This window comes from Muscardinus avellanarius (assembly GCF_963383645.1).
Source record: "Muscardinus avellanarius genome assembly, chromosome: 1".
NCBI lineage: Eukaryota > Metazoa > Chordata > Mammalia > Rodentia > Gliridae > Muscardinus > Muscardinus avellanarius.
The window spans coordinates 3,343,153-3,362,118 of NC_137786.1; the positions used below are offsets into that span (position 1 = coordinate 3,343,153).

Below are 18,966 nucleotides of genomic sequence, written 5' to 3' on the forward strand. Positions count from 1 at the left end.
TGAGATCCTCTTGTCTCAGCCTCCCAAGTATTGGGATTATAAATTCTAGCCAGGGTGCCCAGCTCAGCCCTCCCTTTTGTTGGCTCTCCCCTAGGTCTTGCTTGGTCTTGTTTGCTGTGTCTTTAAAAACACAGAGGCCTGGGGCTTTTCCAGCTTCTTCTCTGCTTGCTAACAGAAGCAGCTCTGTCTCCTACCTTGTCTCTGTTTTTCTAGGCTTTCTTGAGTTCACCCACCCATTCAAACCTCAGAATCTTCATGCCCAGTGCTCCTATGTCCTAGCCCAAAACTTGTGACTTGTCTGGTCTCCCTAGTCTCAAGGGCCACTTGCCATCCCCGGCTTCCCAGCAAGCTCCTAAATTCTTCCTCTTCATACTCTACTCACAAATTGTTGATGCTTAATCATCAGTGATTTTTTAAACCCTATAAGAGTATGAAGACTCATTTCAAATGCAAATGACTATGGGAATGAAATGAGACAAAATTTTAAATTTTTACTAAGTTTGTGTTTCAAAAAAAATCTCCATAGAAGCCAACATGGTGGTGCATGGCCGTAATCACAGAAAGATCACAGGTTAAAGGCCAGCCTCAGAAACTTAACAAGATGTTCAAAATTAACAAAACAATTCGGGCGGGGTGGCCAACACTTATAATCCCAACATTTAGGAGGCTGAGACAGGAAATACCAGGTTCATGGACACCCTCAGCTACTCAGCTACTTAGTGAGGCCCTTTGCAACTCAGTAAGACCCTGTTTAAAAAATAAGGAATAAAAATTAGGGCTGAGGTGAAGCTCACAGGTAGAATGCCCTTGAGTTCTATCCCCAGTACCACACATAAACACACACACACACACACACACACACACACACACACCCCAAGAAGAAAAGCATGTGGGGTGAGGGCTGGCTGGAGGTGTATAGCTTGGAGGTAGAATGATCCTGGGTTTAATCTCCTGTGTCAAAAGAAAAAATCCCCATGGCCACTGTTGGATGCCACATGTTCCACAAATGGTATGAGTTGATGTCTGATTGGCCAGTGGGAGCAAGGCCAGTAAGGACACCAAAGTCCTCTATATCCAGGGGGCAGCAGAAACCAGGAAAGACAACCTCATCTGCTATGGTGCTCTGACCAGAACAGTCTTAGGTATCTCATATCATCTGCTTCCAGCTGGGGCAGTTTTGTTCCCTAGGCAATATTGGGCAGAGTCTGCACACATTTCTGGCTGTCACAGATGGGGAAGGGTGCTCTTGACTTCAGTGGTGGCCACAGAGAGTGAACTTCAGGTAAGGATGTTCTTAGGTGGCTCTCCAGGTCTGTGGTCCTGAGAAGGGGTAAAGAGTAGGGGTAGCGTCTCTGGTCTGATTTCTGTCTTAGATTCATCTTTTAAAAAGTGAGGTTTATTTCCATTTTTCTGCATATATTTGACAAGTTTTGCCAACTCCATTTGTTAAAGAGGCTATCTTTTTTTCCCAGTGTATGTCTTTGACCCCTTTTTAAAAAATTAATTGGCCTTAAAGTGTGGATTTGTTTCTGAGTCTTCTATTCTGCTCCACTGGTCTATGTGTATGTTTCTGTTCCACTACCATTCTATTTTTATTACTGTGGCTTTGCAGTGAATTTGAAGTCAGATATTATAATGTCTGCTACATGGTTCTTGTTGCTGAGAATTACTGTGATTATTCTGAGGTTTTTGTTGTTCCAAATGAATTTAAGGGCTAATTTTTCTATGTCTGTGAGGAGAGACCTTGATAATTTAATGGACACTGTATTAAGTTTGTAGATAACTTTTGGAAGTATGGATATTTTGACAATATTTTTGTGCCTATCCAAGAACGTGGAAAATATTTCCATCTTCTAAGATCTTCGATTTCTTTTTCAATGTTTTATAATTTTCTTTGTAGAGGTCTTTTACCTCCTTGGTTATGTTTATTCCTAAGTATTTTTTTTTGTGGGAGATCCTGAGTGGAAGTGTTTTCTGGATGTCTTTTTCAGTGGACTTATGGTTGACATATAGAAAGCTTCTAAGTTTTTAAAGTTGATTTTATATCCAGACACTTGGCTGAATTTTTTTTATCAGTTCTATAAGCTTTTTGGTTGATTTTGTTGGGTCTTCTAAGTATAGTATCATGTCATCTGCAAATAGTGATAGCTTTATTTCTTCATTCAAGATGGATCAAAGACTTGGAAATCAGACCAGAGAACTTACAGCTCCTTAAAGAAGGCTTAGGTCTAAAACTTCAACAAAAAGGCATAGGTAAAAACTTTCTCAACAAGATCTCAAAAGCACAAGAAACTAAGAGGCAGATCAATATGTGGGATTGTATTAAATTGAAGAGCTTCTGTATAGAAAAGAAAACTATCAAAAACCTCAATAAAGAGCTGATAGATGGGAGAAAATTTTTGCCAACTATTTCTCTGATAGTAGACTAATATTTAGAATTACAAGGAGAACTCAAGAAACTCCATAGCTAAGAAAACAAATAAATTTCCAGGAAGATGGTGACTAAGGGAAACAGCACATATCAGTCCTGCTGACACTCGGTCTCCATTGCTGTAAAAACAACATGCTGACAAAAGAAAGAGAACACAGTAAGTTTTAAAAGGACATGATAAGTGAAAGGCGGCAGAAAAAAAAAAGCTAGAAGCCCAACCAGAGAGCAGAAAGGAACCCTTCCCATCTCCAATGGCTGTGGCCATGGGGGCCATCAGTGCCAACTTGCCTCACTGCGGCCAACTGCCAGAGACTCACAGGAAACAACCAATAACTTGAGCAAAGTACTTGGCCACAGATCATCGGAATTGTAAGCCATTAGCTCCTCCTGCGCAAACACCAGTTAAACTTGCAGCAGTGGAGGCTGTGCTCACCATGCCCTCCAGAGATCTAGAGAGGTGCTCAACAACACAGTCAGCGAACCCACCATCCCCACAGGAGGATGCCCAGCACAGCCATAGGGAATTGTGCGGCCACAATAAACCCACTGGGTCTGAGACTTTGTGGTTCAACCCAGAGAAGGTGGGGATAGAGTCTGCTGTTGGACATAGCAGAGGCTCAAAAAGATTCAGGCTCTTACATCAGTGGAAAGTGTGGAGGGACACCTACCTTTAACAATTTATCTAACTAGTAATATATCCTAAAACACCACAGACCACCCAATTGTGGTGAATAGGACAAAGTCAGACCAACCCAGCACTAGCTGTGGAGAACAAAGATTCTTACATATACACAGGGTTTGGTCCCAGAGGCACCTGCTGCCTACACAGGAAGGAAGAGACTCAGGCATGGAGGGTGACCTACACTTAACACTAGATCCAGCCCCATCCATACCAGCCATCTCCATAGACTAAGAGAGTCCCAGGAACCAGGCTTGCAGCAAAAAAAAAAAAAAAGGTGCCAGTGGCACTCAGTGTTTGCACACAAAGACTGCAGAGGCCAAATCTGCTGATTATTTATATATTTGTAGGGTTCCGTAATATTGTTGTTGTTTTGTTTTGATTTTGCTTTGTGTGTGTTTGTATGCTGGTTTGATTGGTCTTTCCCACCCCTTTCCCAGGCCTCTTCCCTTGTACATATCTACTCTCTTCTCTCCACTCCTTTGCTTTTTCTTTCTTCTTTTCTCTTTTTTGTCTTCAAATTCACTTCATATCACTATAATAAATATTCTACACTGACTACTAGAATGCTACTAAATACTCAGTATCTCTAGTCTCTACTATATACTATATTACTATATTATATTCTCATTCTATTTGATACTATCTGTGATTTAACCCTATTCTTGCATTTATGACTTTACTTTCCTCCTCACTCAACCTTCATTGTTGAATACAGCACAACTTGTCCTTGGATATACCAGCTGACATCTACAGACTGAAAGAAATATATCAAAAGCAACAGATACAAACTTCTGAAGTCATAAGAAGGAGGAATAACAAGGAGGCAATAAGTTCCCACAACCCCACAATAACAGAACCTGACAACACAGAATTGCAGAGATTGCAAGAAGGACAACCCAGAAATTCAACATTAGAAATTATACAGGATTTCCGTAAAGGACTAAGAGAGAATCTGAAATAAACGATCCAATCATTGAAGTGAAGGCATCAACACAAACTATAAACAATCAATTAGATCTCACAGAGAATATATCTCACTCCTAGAAGATGAACACTCCAAAAATGAATGCATAGTATACAATTTATAAAAAAAAACAATTCAACAAAACAAAGATGTCAATTATCACCACTTCTTTTCAATATAGTACTTGAAACTCTAGCCACAGCAATAAGGCAAGAAAAAAATTAAAGGAGTACAATAAAAAAGTAGAACTAAAACTTAAGCTATTTGCAGAAAACATACTATACTTAGAAGACCCAGAAAACTCAACTAAAAGGCAAACAGAACTGATCAACAAATTCAGCAGAGTGTCTGGATACAAAATCAATCTTAAAAAAAATCAGAATCTTTTTTATATACCAACCTTAAATCTACTGAAAAAGAAATCCAGAAAACACTTTCACTCAGGATATCCCACAAAAAAAATAAAATACTTAGGAATAGACTTAACTAAAATGATAAAAGACCTCTACAAAAAAATTATAAATGAAAAAAGAAATGAAAGATCTTAGAAATGGAAAGTTCTTCCATGTTCATGGATAGGCAGAATAAATATAATCAAAATGGTAATTCTTCCAAAAATGACTTACAGATTCAATGAAATACCCATTAAGTTACCAAAGTCATACCTCACAGACAGAAAAATCAGTCCTTAAATTTATTTAGATCAACAAAAAAGCAGAATAGCCAAAATAGTTCTCAGCAACAAAAATAATACAGGAGGAATCACAATATCTGACTTTAAACTACACTACAAAATCATAGTAATAAAAGCAGCATAGTACTGGCACAAAAACAGACACATAGACCAATGGAGCAGAATAGAAAACTCAAAAATAAATCTGCACACTTACAGCCAATTGATTTTTGACAAAGGTGACAAAAAATACACTGGAAAAAAGAATAGCCAGTTTAACAGATAGTATTGGCAAAACTGGTTAACCATCTTCAGAAAAAAGGAAATAAACCCCACTTTCTCACCCAGCACAAGAGTAAATTCAAAATGGATCAAAGACTTGGAAAATAGACCAGAGACCTTGCAGCTCCTTGAAGAGGGCATAGCTCCAACACTGCAACACATAGGCACAGGTAAAAGCGTTCTCAACAAGACTTCAAAGGCACAAAACTAATTGATGGATCAATACACGGGATTGCATTAAACTGAAGAGCTTCTGTATAGCAAAGGAAACTACTATCAAGACATGGAGAAGTGGGAACTCTAAAACATTGTTGGTGGGATTGCAAATTAGTGCAATCACTTTGGGAAACAGTATGGAGGATCCTCAGAGAAATGGGAATGAACTTGCCATATGACCCAGCAATACCACTTCTGGGTATCTCCCAAAAAAATGGAAAGCAAACTACCAAATAATGCATGTATATCTATGTTAGTACCTGCAAAATTCAACACTGTCAAATTATAGAGCCAGCCAAAATTTCCATCAACAGATGAATGGATTTCAAAACTGTGGGATATGTACACAATGGAATTTTTCTCAGCCATAAAGAATAAAATTATGTAATTTACAAAGAAATGGTTAGAACTGGAGAACATTATGCTAAATGAGATTAGACAGTCACAAAAAGTATGGAATCAGATGCTTTCCCTAATATGTGTAAACCAAGGAGAAAAAGAATTATAGGAGAAACTAGATAAAAAAGGAGAAACCATAGATAACCAAATGGGTGTGATGACAGAAAGGAAGAGGGAAATTCCATAAGGAAGAACAAAATTACATCGGTTACAAAGAAATGGATGGACTGGAGAACATGATGCTAAGTGAGATTAGTCAGCCACAAAAAGTAAGAAACCAAATGCTCTCCTTAATGTGCAGAAGCTAGAGAGAAAAAGGGTCATAGGAAGAATTCTAGATGACAAAGGAGAAGACACCACCGATGAGCACATCAGGAGGACTAACTGGGGATGATGGGAGGGGGGAGGGAAGTTCTCTAATGTTCATGATGTACATTCACAAAGATATCAAAGTCAATCACTAAGCCAAACATGAGAAAGGGGTGGGGAATGGGTTGGGAATTGAGGAAGGGCTACATGAGTAATGTGTGCATGTATGTCTCTAATATCTGGTACTCCATTAAGATATATGACTACAATGCACCAATAAAAACATTTTTTTAAAGATTGGGAGCAGGCATTGTAGCCAGAAGAAGAGCAGGGTGAAGGCCAAGCCTGGGTCTGGTGAGAGTCTGGCGTTCTGGCATGGCGGAGGCAGGGAAGTGGGCAGGAACAGTGAACGGGATTTGACACAACACAGGCATGGCCTACCTCCAGCCCTGTGCTGTGTCCTGACAATGCAGATGGAGGTCCCACATCTCCAGTGGGAGCGAGCTGGCCCCAGGATTCCTAAGGCACCTTCATAAGATGTGTAGACAGAGCCTTATGACCTGTGTCAGGTCCCATGGTGAGTCATCTCTGTCACTAGAAAAAGAACAAGGCTCAACACAAAACCAGAGTTGTCTGGCACTTATTGCTTTTAGTATTTAGTATTATTGCAATACTATGCATATTGGCTCTTAATGCCCAATAATATTATTTAATTAAACCAGTAGTGCAAGCTGGGCGCTGTGGTGCACGCTTGTGATCCCAGCATTTTGGGAGGCTTATAAAAGAGGATCATAGTTTGCGGACAGCCTCGGCTACTTAGTGAGGCCCTCCACAACTTAGTGAGACCCTGTTTGAAAATAAAGAATAAAAAATAGGGCTCAGAGGTAGAATGTCCCTGGGTTTATCCCCAATACTTCAAAACAAACAAAAAAAATCAAAAAACAAACAAACAAAAAACAGTAGGTGCTTAAAATGCCCCAGTTAAAACAAGGAGAACCATCCTGGCTTTAGCAGGGATTAACATGATGAAGACAAGCACATTTTCACCAAAGTCACTCTGTCCTGTGCTCATCAACGAAATGATGTTATTCTCTTAAATACATAAGAACTCACCTTTCTGATTCATTTTAAAGAATTATGTTGAAGTCTTTATTAGAAGAGAGAAAAAATCTACAGTTAATCGCCACTTTGTCACTTTCGAGAGGGTTCTTACACTAAATGAATGACCTTTTCTCTTTATGCAAATGGACTTATGGAATTATAACAGAAAGGCGCGCATTTCACATTAACTATTCGTCATTGTACAGAACTGCCGTATGTATAGCAAAGCCCTAATGTTTACATAGTAGCTATGGACTGTGTTATCCTTTGCTTTATTCACTTTGAGGTAGTAAAAGATTTTCCTCAGAGATAAGAATGAAAACAAATTCATCTTTTTATAACTTAATAGAATATTTCTTTAACTAAACAGTGAGGGCTCAAATGCTGAACCTTTTCACTAATTTTCCATAATAGAAAGATGTCATCGTATTATACATCATTACCAATGAGCCATACATGGTGATAAAAACTTAATATGAACTGGATTGAATTCTAGAACTAAATTCTAGTTTTTATGATATATGAAAATAAAAAAATAAGTGGATATGGTGGCACACACTTGTAATATCAGTACTTGAAAGGCTGAGGCAGGAGGATGACAGGTTCCAGGCCAGCCTCAGCCATATAGGGACACTCCACTTCAAAATAAAAAAGGGCTGAGGGGTGTAGCTCAGTGTCAGAAAGCTCTGGTTTCAATCCCCAGTAATAAAGAGAAAAGGAAGGAAGGAAAGGTAGGTAGGAAGTTAGGAAGTAAGGAAAGAAATGGCTCCGTAAAGAAATAATCAGGCTACTTAGGAAGCGGAGACAGGAAGATTGTAGGTTCAAGGACAACACACCATAACTTACCCAGACCCTACTTGAAAATAAAAATTAAAAGAACTGAGGGTCAGAGAAAATGAGCTTAATCCAATTCTCAGTAGAAAGAAGAAAGAAAAAAGAAAGCCACACTGTGGGTTATTCATCACAACTGAGTCAGATGATTAAAAGCCATCAAGAGTGGGAAAAATACTGAGAAGAATTGAAAGATGATAGTCTTTTTTAAAAGCAAAATAAAACAATCAAAAAATTCTCCATTATTAGAACAAGTAGACAAGTGGAGCCATTTTTATTCAATCAAGATATTAGATAGATTGGTAGATATTAGTTGCTATTAATGAATCAATGTTAAATTTTTAGATGATATAATTTTAGTTATGCAATACAATAAACTTGTTCTTAGAATAAGCAAGCTAAATTTCTTAGGAGTATAGCTTTATTGATTTAAATTTAAATGAATTCTTTCCAACTGTTTCAACAACTACATACATTTCTGTGTACATGTGTGTATATATCTCTGTGGATGTACAACTGTATGTGTGTGCATTTATGGAGAGAGATAAAACAAAAAATATTAACAACTGTGAACACCAAGAGAAGGCTGAATAATGGAAAAGTGACTTAAATAACGTGACAGAATTTTAGGTCTTTATAGCAAGCGTTATAACAGGTTTAACAAAATTAAAAAGGATGGAAAGATGAGGCAAGCATTCCAATTAGTCAAGTACAACACACACAAATGTATCCTAACCTGTTTAATATTGCCATGTGCCCTTCTGAGTCTCCTTTGTTTTCATGTGTGTGTGCGTGTGTGTAGCTGGGGATGCAACCCAGGGGCATTCTACTTCCAAACCACACACTCAGCCCTATTTTTTATTCTTTATTTTGAAACAGGATCTCACTGAATTGCAAAGGGCCTCACTAAGTAGAAGCTGAGGCTGTCCACGAACCGCGATCCTCCCGTCTCAGCCTCTAGAATTCTGGGATTACAAGTGTGCGCCACCACACCCGGCCCTCATTTTCTTATCTATGTGTTGCAATGTGACTAGAATTATATATAGAGTAAAGCCTAGTATCTAGGATGTGTAGAACCATATTTAAACCAATCTCAATATCTCTGTCTATAGGAAATACTTATTGCTAAAATTGCCAGGAACTATACTGTAGTGGCATGATGCATGGGAGAAGCACCACAATCAGAAGTCTATAAAATCCAGAAAGTTTAGTAGAGTCCAGAAGGCCAAGATTAAAGAAGGCTAAGTCATCAGACCTCAAAATTAAGGAGAGCCAACAAAGGAAAAACAGAGACAAAAAGAGTTGGGACCTTGTCAGTGAGAAGGTCAAGAACAAGAATGCCATCTCTTTGACTCTTGTTCAAGAGAGAAGTTTGAGATTGACATAACCACTGGGAAAGATGTTGGATATAGTCCAGGAAATCCATGTTCAGGGTCAGAGGAGACAGGGCGTAGGATCTCAGCCCCAGGGTGATCCCCAGGAGCTACAGCAAGAGTTACAGAGGTTTAACAAAATTAGCAATGATTAAGAGATGGGAGCCAGTTCTTTGGCTGCTTCAGTTTTAAGTGGGGCTCTGGGATCTCTCAGGAGCTCTCAGTCTGTGGCCATGACACTGGAGTTTGAGGGCTCTGGATATTTGCTGTGAATCTCACACCTCCCAGCACACCACTCTGCCATTCCCAACTCAAGCAATGCCATCTCTTTCTTTCATCCCTTTCAGCCCTCGCACAAGTCACCATCAAGCAATGTTGAGAGTGTTGTCCTTAGACTGCAGAGGAGTTCTGGGAAGGGGATGATAAAGGTGCTCAACTGAAAAACAGGTGATCAGGAGAGTGCACCATTTGTCAAGTCAGAATCTGTACACCACTCAAACCCCACCTAACCTCCAGTAGAAGCACTGAAGCATATTACCTTCCCCTAGCTCTGTGTAGCTGTTGACTACATCAGTTGAAGTGTGCTCACCTTCTTTCCAGAAGAGAGATTGAGTTCCAAGGGCTAACTTATCCATCCTCAAAAATGGCCATTCTTGTTCAGTCACAATCTTCCGTAGTCTAGACAAGCTGATATTTTAGCTTGCCTAAGAGAAAGTAGAAAGGACTAAGAAACAATCAATATTATAAAATGCTGATATGTATAAGAACACAAAGGGATGTGGAGGGCTTCTCTCCCTAAGAGTATTTATACCTATTTCCTTATGTGTCTATATTTTTCTGAGTTGCACCCTTTAATCTCTTCCTGGAAATACACATGCCTGCATTTTGAGAGGTTTCTAGAGATACAGATTCTTGCCCAGTACTCTTTTTCTTCCCAACAGTTCAACCACTATACTTATCCCCACTGTGTTTATAATCTATGAGCCAGAGAATCCCACTGTTCCATTTCTTTCTAGACTAAGCCTTTCAGAATTGGAGGAACAGCATGAGTCCAGATGATGAGGGGATCAGGCTATGTACTCCAATTCTCTAAAGACCTAAAGGTATTTTATCTTTTTCTAAGCTCCAACTCCATGTCCTCTTGCAACTCTGCCATTCTGAGTAGTATGATTCAAAAACATGTTGATATTTCATGTTCAGTGATTCCTGATGTCCTTTGCTCATAGAAGGCTTATCGATTTAATTTCTTTTCTGCAATTTTAATTGAGATTTAGGAAGAAGAGGAATAAAAATACATAATATATTTGGAGACAGCTAAGCACTTTCAGATATTTGAGGGAAACCTCTACCACAGGAGAAACCAAAATGAGATAAGTAGGAAAACTACAATAAAAGGACGTCCTGGAAATGTAAAAAATTTAAGAAAAAAATAACATTATTAATAAAATAAAATATATACTTATAAAATGTATAAATATGGAACAATACTGTACAAATTTAAAGATAGAATGTACTCAATTTCAAAAACAGGGTTAACATTGGTGGGAGGGGGTAAGGGAAAACGGGGACGGGGGGAGAGGGCACCAAATATAGTTTAAATGTATACTATTTATGTTCAATAAAAAAATTGTTAAAAAAATGTCATATCAAGGTCAAAAAAAAATAAAAATAAATACATAAAGTCTAGCCCACCAAAAAAAAAAAAAAACAGGGTTAAATAAAAGTCAAGGAAATCCGTAAAAGAATAAATAAAAGGACAATGATGTTTTCTTTTCTGTGTGTCATCATCTTAAATCATCTGAAAACAAAATAATATAATCAATTTGAAAGGCTAATTATTTTTAAAAAGAAAATACATAGAGAGAAATGGTAAAGGCTACAATGAAAAGAGAAATTAATAAAATTTAAAAAAACAAGCAGGAGTTGTCATAACAGAGAACCCATCTGGAGTTCAGTACTCTGATTAAAAATAAATTTAGTGTGGTAGAACTCCATAAAAGCATAGAATTCCAAAAGGTTAAAAAATTTCACATAAAATAAAATAACATATTAGAATGAGCCCAACGTCTTAGAGGTGGCATTAGATAACACCATTTAGCTTGATTAGTACTGCAAGTCCCAAATACTTTGGCTTTAGAACTCTACTCTCTAAAAAATGATTTAGAATAGCAAGGATACATTCCTGGAACTATACAACCTTAACTTACTGAGTCATTAGGGATAGAAAATCTGAACAGACCAGTAATGAATATGGAGATGGAAATGTTAATCAGAAACCTGCTCCAAAAGTAAAGTCCAGGAACTGATGGCTAAAAATTCTACCTAACAGTTCAATAATGAGTACTGCCAATCTTTCTCAAACTCTTGAAAAATCCTAGAGAGGAAGTAACACTCCCATATTCATTTGATGCAGCCAGCATTATCCCCATACCAAAGTCAGACAAGGACACTGCAGGAGAAGAAACTTACAGGCCATGATCCTCAACTCATTACAGATGCAATTGTCTCAACAAAATAATGACAAACTGAATTTAACATCAGATTAAGAGAATCATATACCATGACCACATTGCCACTTGGGATTTAGCTCTAAGATTCAAGGAAGCAGCACATCCTAAAAATGAAAGGCATACGTCTTACGAAAACAAAATACGCCATAGGAAAAGCTCAGTGTAAAAACGCATTTGAAAAAATCCAACATTTTTTCATGATAAAAACGCTCAACCAATTTAGCAAATAAAACATGCTTCTCCACACAATAAAACCATACATGACAAGTTTCAACTAACAGGCTGAGAGCTTTACCTTTAATACCAGGAATAAGACAATGTTGCCCACTCGCACCACTTTCACTTACTCCAGTTATGGAAATCCTAGCCAGATCAATTATAATAAGCAGGAAAAGAAATAAAAGCCAGCTGAATTAGGAAGGAAGAAATAAGGTTGCCTGTGACTGTGGAGGATGCAATACGCATACAAAGAAAACCCCACACTCCCACCGAAATCTGTGAAAACTGATGCAAGAATTCCACAGAATCGCAAGATATAAAGTCAACTTCAAAATTTAGTAGAATTCCTATATTTTAACAATGAAATATAAAAAATATCAAGCAAATAGTTTTATTTATCATAGCATCAAAAATGCTGAGAACATAGAGCTGGGCATGGTTGTGCAAACTTGTAATCCCAGCATTTGGGAGGCTGAGACGGGAGGATCGTGGTTCAAGGCCAGCCTCAGCTTCTACTTAGGGAGGCCCTTTGCAACTCGGTGAGACCCGTTTCAAAATAAAGAATAAAAAATAGTGCTGGGAGTTTAGCTCAGAGGTAGAATACTCCTGGGTCCCATCCTCAATACTACACACACAAAAAATGCTGAAAGTACATTTAACTATGGAGGTGAATAATTTGCACACTGAAAGTTATAAAATTTTAATAACTGAAATTAAAGAAGATACAAAATGATAGAAAGATATCCCATACTCATGGACTGACGAAAATAGCCCATACTACCCAAGTCCATCTACAGATTCAACACAATCTCTATCAAAGTTATGGTGATATTTTCATAGAAAAAGAAAAGAAAAAAACTGTGAATGGAGCAGAGTCTGAAAAGCCAGAGCAACACTGAGCAAAAACAACAGAGCCAGAGGCAACACAAAGAGGATGATCCTATCAAGAATACAGCCTAGAAGCTGGAGAGCAGCATGCAGAAAGGCACGATCGGCTCTTGTCTCATGTCATGTGTAAAATCAACTCAAAATAAAATGAAGACTTGTGTAAGAGCTGAATCTTAAGTTTTAAAATTTCCAGGGGAAAACAGAGAAGAGCGTCTAGTCATAATTTTTATATGGTCATAAGAGCATAGGCAAGACCAGCAGAAGTGGTCAAATGGAATTGTATCAAACTAAAAAGATTTGGCACAGAATTATGTAGGTTAAACAAGCCAGGCACAGAAGGACAAATATTGCACAATTTCATATGTAAAATCTGGATTAGAATAGTGATGGTCAGGGGCGGGGATGGAGACAGGGACTAGGAGATGCTGGCGGAAGGTATCAAGTTGCCATTAGAAACCATGGATAGGTTTTATTTATTTATTTATTTATTTATTTTTATTTATTGTGGTACTGGGATTCTTGGAACCCCTTCTACCTCCAGGCTACATTCCCAGACCCATTTTATATTTTTATTTGGAAACAGGGTCTCTTAAACCAGCACAGCTGGCTTTGAACCTGCGCGATCCTCCTGTCTCCGCCTCCCAAGTGTGGGGATTACAAGCGTGCGCCACCACGGCTGAAAGGATGGATAGGTTTTAGAAATCTATGATACAGCAAGGCAACTGTAATTAGTAGTAATATGCATGTAGACATTAAATAAAGAAGATATTAAATGTTCACAACATAAAAATGGCAATTGAGATGACTTCTGTATTGCTTAATTTGATCTAATCCTTCCACAGTGTTTTCATGAATTAAATCATTAGATTAAACACCACAAATATATAAAATTTTATTTGCCAATTACATCTCAATAAAACTGAGAGAAAAAGACTTGTTTATGTAGGTCATCTATTGTTCTTTATTTCACTAGAATAAAATATAAAAAACATATCACTTATTTTTAAATAACAGCAGCCCTTATGGAAAAATAATGTATTTTTAATGAAAAATATTTTTAAGATGAAAGGACAGTAAGAGGAGAAACTCTTTTAACCTTCTGAAAGTCTTTACTCCTAATTTCTTAAAGACTACTGGTTCTCTGTCTGATTCAGCATTTAACCTATTGTGACCTGCAATTCTGGTTGAAGTATAAGAAGAAAATCTGGCCCAGAGCAAAAAGAGAAGTGTTGAAATAAATATTTTTATAATTGTAGATATTTTTCTGCCATACTATTCAAACTACACAAGAAGTAGTTTCTCGGATTCTGAAACAAATAAATCAATTTTTCATGTTCTGTTATATTAAAATCTACTGGTCTATTTTGTACTTTGAATGATGGGTCTTTTACTCCTGTATGAAACTGTAACATCATAAATTGGTCATTTAAAAAATATTGGTTTTCTGAATTTTACAGATATTCCAAATCTTGACACATTTTACTTTAAAATATCAAAAACTTGTCTTTATTAATAACACCACCCATCTCATCAGAGAAGCCTTCAAGTATTGAGAAGCTGTCAAGCTAAGGCTTGAAAACTCAAATTTTATCCCTGGCAACAAATACAGTCAGTTGTTTCACTTGAAGTGTCAGGCTCACTTGATTTGTTTTTGAGAAAGTGTCTACCAAATGTCTACCAAAGTCTGAATAATTATAGCTTTCCTGTCAGATGTTGTTTCAGTTAAATATGGTGTTCAATGTAGGACATGATGAGTTCAACTCGCAGTCCAATCACACACGGTGTTCCTTCAAACATTTATCATGCTTCAGGATGCAGGAGAAATGCCTTATGGGTATATGGCGGAAATGCCTTATGGGTATGCAACAGAAATGCCTGAGGATGGACAGTAGATGTGCTTCACAGGCAAGTCCTTATTCATCACATAGAATGCTGAAGAGACTGGGCCTCCCAGAGTGACTAGCCCAGATCAACTGGACAAGGGAACCTTGGAAAATACAGCGCCAGCCTTGGGAGGCAATAGTAATGGAGCCAGTGTGTCCACAGTCCAAGATCATCTTGCGCGTTTTCTATTAGAGGCTCCTGTATAAGAGCTGCCAATATACTATTAAGAATGTTTTAAAGTAGTAACTAATGTATGGTAACTTGACTTTTAAAGTTTAAAATTTTCAAGATCTTAACTCTTTACATTTTATTGTTGGGGTTACATGTTTTTACTCAGTCAGGAATTTTAAATATTTCAAGACATAATATAACACATTAAACTCAAAATACAGTATGAATAATTAAAGTGAACTATTCAAAAAATAGTTCAATAATTCTGATTATTTCCAAGGGAATTTTGTCAGTTCATTGGATGAATTTAATATTAATGATAAAACAACCAAAGGTGCTTGGTTAATACTTGAAACAATGAGATTGATAAGGTAAATTTAACTACTTAGGTTATGCTGTTTGCTTTCTGGGGGGGCACTGGGAATGGAGCCCAGGGGCATTCTACCTTCCAGCTACACTCCCAGCCATATTTGTTTAGTATTATTTTTTGAAACAGGTCTCACTAAATTGCAAAGAACCTCACTAAGTAGCTGAGGCTGGGTTTGAATTTGCGATACTCCTGTCTCAGCCTCCCAATTACTGGGATTACAAGTGTGAGCCACCATGCACGGCTGGTTACGCTATTTTCATATGAATACACTGTACTTCACTGAAAAATCCTCAAACCAGTAGCTAGTTTTTTTGGACCTCCTCTTAGACCTCTGATCCACATCAGAATTCCCGTACCTCCCCAATATAGAATCAGCAGTATTCAAAACAATAAAATAACTGAATAAAAATTTTAGAAATTAAAGTTTCTCTTTTAGACTCAAAATAACCAAAAATCCTATAAAATATTTTCTAATAATAATAACAAATGGTTAGAAATGAAAACTACAATAATCAAAATATATAATCTAAGAAATGAGTTAACGTCCATTACTTTGATTGGTGAAGAATTAGTGTACTGGAAGATAAAGTTAAAGATGTTATCAGGGTAACAAAGTAAAGGATGCTAAATAGGAATGACAGATATAGAAGGACCAGAAAGAATGACAGTAAGAAGATGCCACTCATGTAAAATGGAGAAAATAGAAAGCAGGAGAAGGCGGTATTCAAAAAAGGAACAGCAGCATAGAATATTCTCAAGAATTAATGAAAGGCCAATAAACAAAATCTGTCAAAAGTAGAATAAACTAAATTCACACCAGAAGTTTATTCGTGAAACCATGAAATTCCATAAACAAACAAAAAAGCCTAAAACATCCAAAAAAAGCAGCTTATCTACACACACACACACACACACACACACACACACACACACGCGCGCGCGCACACACACACGCGCACACACAAACGTGTGCACGAGCATAAACACACACACAGGCACACAAACACAAAACTCTACCTAGAATTATAGTCTGAAAGATTGTCTTATCCAAGAAAAAAGAAGGAAGTTTTTACACTTATTTATCAGACACAAATAGAATACAAAAGTACAAACTTTCAGAAGGTAACAGAAATTGTCAATCAAACATCAATGTATGGAACTACTTTGTAAGTAATATCAAAAACCAGCACAGCACTCCTCTGGATTAACTGTACATTTGGGGGACATTAACATTAAAAATTATTTGTTACAAAATACTCATTAACTGTTCAATAGGAAACTCAGCAGCAGAGTGGGGCAAGAGAACTGAAGGGATTCCTCTTTATCAGAACTCAAAAATAAAGTCAAACTAGCTAAAATTGTGTGTATGAGTATGTGGATACAGACAGATTTTGTAACAAAGTAGAGAAATTCAAAATCCCTGTATGGGTGAAGATTTTGTGTATGAAAGAGAAGAATAACAATGAATGAAAATTGACTATTAAAATGTCCTGATGATTATTCACATGTGAAACAAAAAAATTCTCAGATCTTTAGATCACACCAAATAATAAATAAGTCCCAGATGGATTAAAGGCATAATTAAAATGCAAAAGCACAAATTTTCAGAAGATAACAGAAAATATCAATCAAACAGCAGAATATGGAACTACTTTGTAAGTCATTTCAAAAGACCAACCCAGCACTCCTCTTGGAGTAACTGTAAATTTTGAGAAAATTAACATTGAAACTTCTTTGTTACAAAAGACTCTATTAATAAAAGTGGCAATTAATTTTTATATAGCACTCACTATGCACCTGTATGTATGTTAGCATAAAATCTTCAAATACTTATTAGGTAGATAATATTTCCATCATCATTTTTTTCTGAGTATATTGAGGCATGGTGGTTTAATTTCCTCAAAATGAAATAGTTATTAAAAAAAGGAGCATCAAAGACCTGGAACCCAAAACTCTCACATAAATAAATAAATATGCCAATAAAGAACAAGCCACACAGCAAGCCAGTCAAGAGGCCGTTTGTAGGATATATTAAAATCTCAATAAGGTAGTAAGAAACTTTCTTAAAGGATGGCGGGCGTGGGCTTGGCCGCTCTGGCGGCCAGGGTTGCTGGCAGGAGCTGGGGCTGGTCTGCAGTCGGCTTTGGCCTCCACCAGAGCTTCAGCGCGTTACTTGCACGGAACTCCGAGCGAGCGCCCCGGTGATTCCCAGCTTGCAGACAAAAGACATCATATTCTTTCCTAAATCGACCAAACCTCCCAAAGCTGGCTTATAAGAATCTAAAAGGCAAAAGTCCAGGAATTATCTACATCCCTGGCTATCTTTCTGATATGAATGGTACAAAAGCATTGGCGATTGAGGAGTTTTGCAAATCTCTAGGTCACGCCTGTATAAGGTTTGATTACTCAGGAGTTGGAAATTCAGGTGGTAACTTAGAAGAAGGCACAGTGGGGAAATGGAGAAAAGATATTCTTTCTATGATTGATGACGTAGCTGTAGGACCACAGATACTGGTTGGATCTAGCCTTGGTGGGTGGCTTATGCTTCATGCTGCAATTGCACGGCCAGAGAGGGTTGTAGCTTTTCTTGGTGTAGCTACAGCTGCAGATGGCCTAGTGACAAAATTTAATCAGCTTCCTATTGAGGTAAAAAAAGAAGTGGAGATGAAAGGTGTGTGGACCATGCCATCAAAATACCATGAAGATGGGTTTTACCACATTCAGTACAGTTTCATTAAAGAAGCAGAGCACCACTGCCTGTTACATAGCCCCATCCCTGTGAACTGCCCTGTAAGGCTGCTCCATGGCATGAAGGATGACATTGTGCCTTGGCATACGTCCATGCAGGTTGCTGACCAGGTGGTCAGCGCCGATGTAGATGTCATCCTCAGAAAAAACAGCGATCACCGAATGAAGGAAAAGGCGGACATTCAGCTTCTTGTTTACACTATTGACGACTTAATTGATAAGCTTTCAACTATAGTTAACTAGAATCACATTTTTGGTTGATACAGTATCCATAAGATTGAAAGAGGGGTAGCAAATCAAAGACCCTGATCCTTTAGGTTTCCCTCTTATCTCTATTCTGTAAATATTAGAAATAAGTATTTATTTAATGATGTCTTTGCACAAATAGTACAAACTGTGACTACTTTATTTTTATTTTTTTGTTTAGAAACAGAATCTCACTAGGTTACTAAGAGTAAACTACGTTGCTGAGGCTGTCCTCTAACCTACAATCCTCCTTTCTCAGCCTCCCAAGTACTGCGATTATAAGTGTGCGCCAGTACACAAGGCAAAGTTGTGATAAAATTACCAGCTACTGTTTGGAAATTTTGCTCTTCAAGTTTTGATTCATTTTTTTCATCAATATATTTTCTATTTTTATTGAAGAGATGCATATGATAGCTTTGCCAGCTCTTTTGTTCTCTTCTATGATTAATAATGAATAAAATTATTTTTTATTTGCTAAATATAAAAATTTGCAAAGTTCTAATTTTAATATGCAGCTCAGAAAAGGAAAATATTGAAATAAATTTGAAGTGATCAGAGAAAAGTTGGAAACATAATAAAGTTCAAAACTAGGGATATATTCAAATTGAATATTAAGCTTTAACTTTTGTAAAGGCTTCCAACATTATAGTGATATAAAGGAGATATCTC

At 37.3% G+C, this 18,966-nt stretch overlaps 1 protein-coding gene across 1 annotated transcript; it reads left to right on the plus strand.

Annotated features, from left to right (window-relative positions):
• Nucleotides 1-17,373: 17,373 nt before the first annotated feature.
• On the plus strand, nt 17,374-18,294 carry LOC308276510 (palmitoyl-protein thioesterase ABHD10, mitochondrial-like; the record flags this gene model as incomplete). The annotated part of the gene is given in 2 exon segments (XM_080715328.1): nt 17,374-17,505; nt 17,509-18,294. Coding segments are annotated over 2 exon segments (918 nt in total).
• Nucleotides 18,295-18,966: the final 672 nt, after the last annotated feature.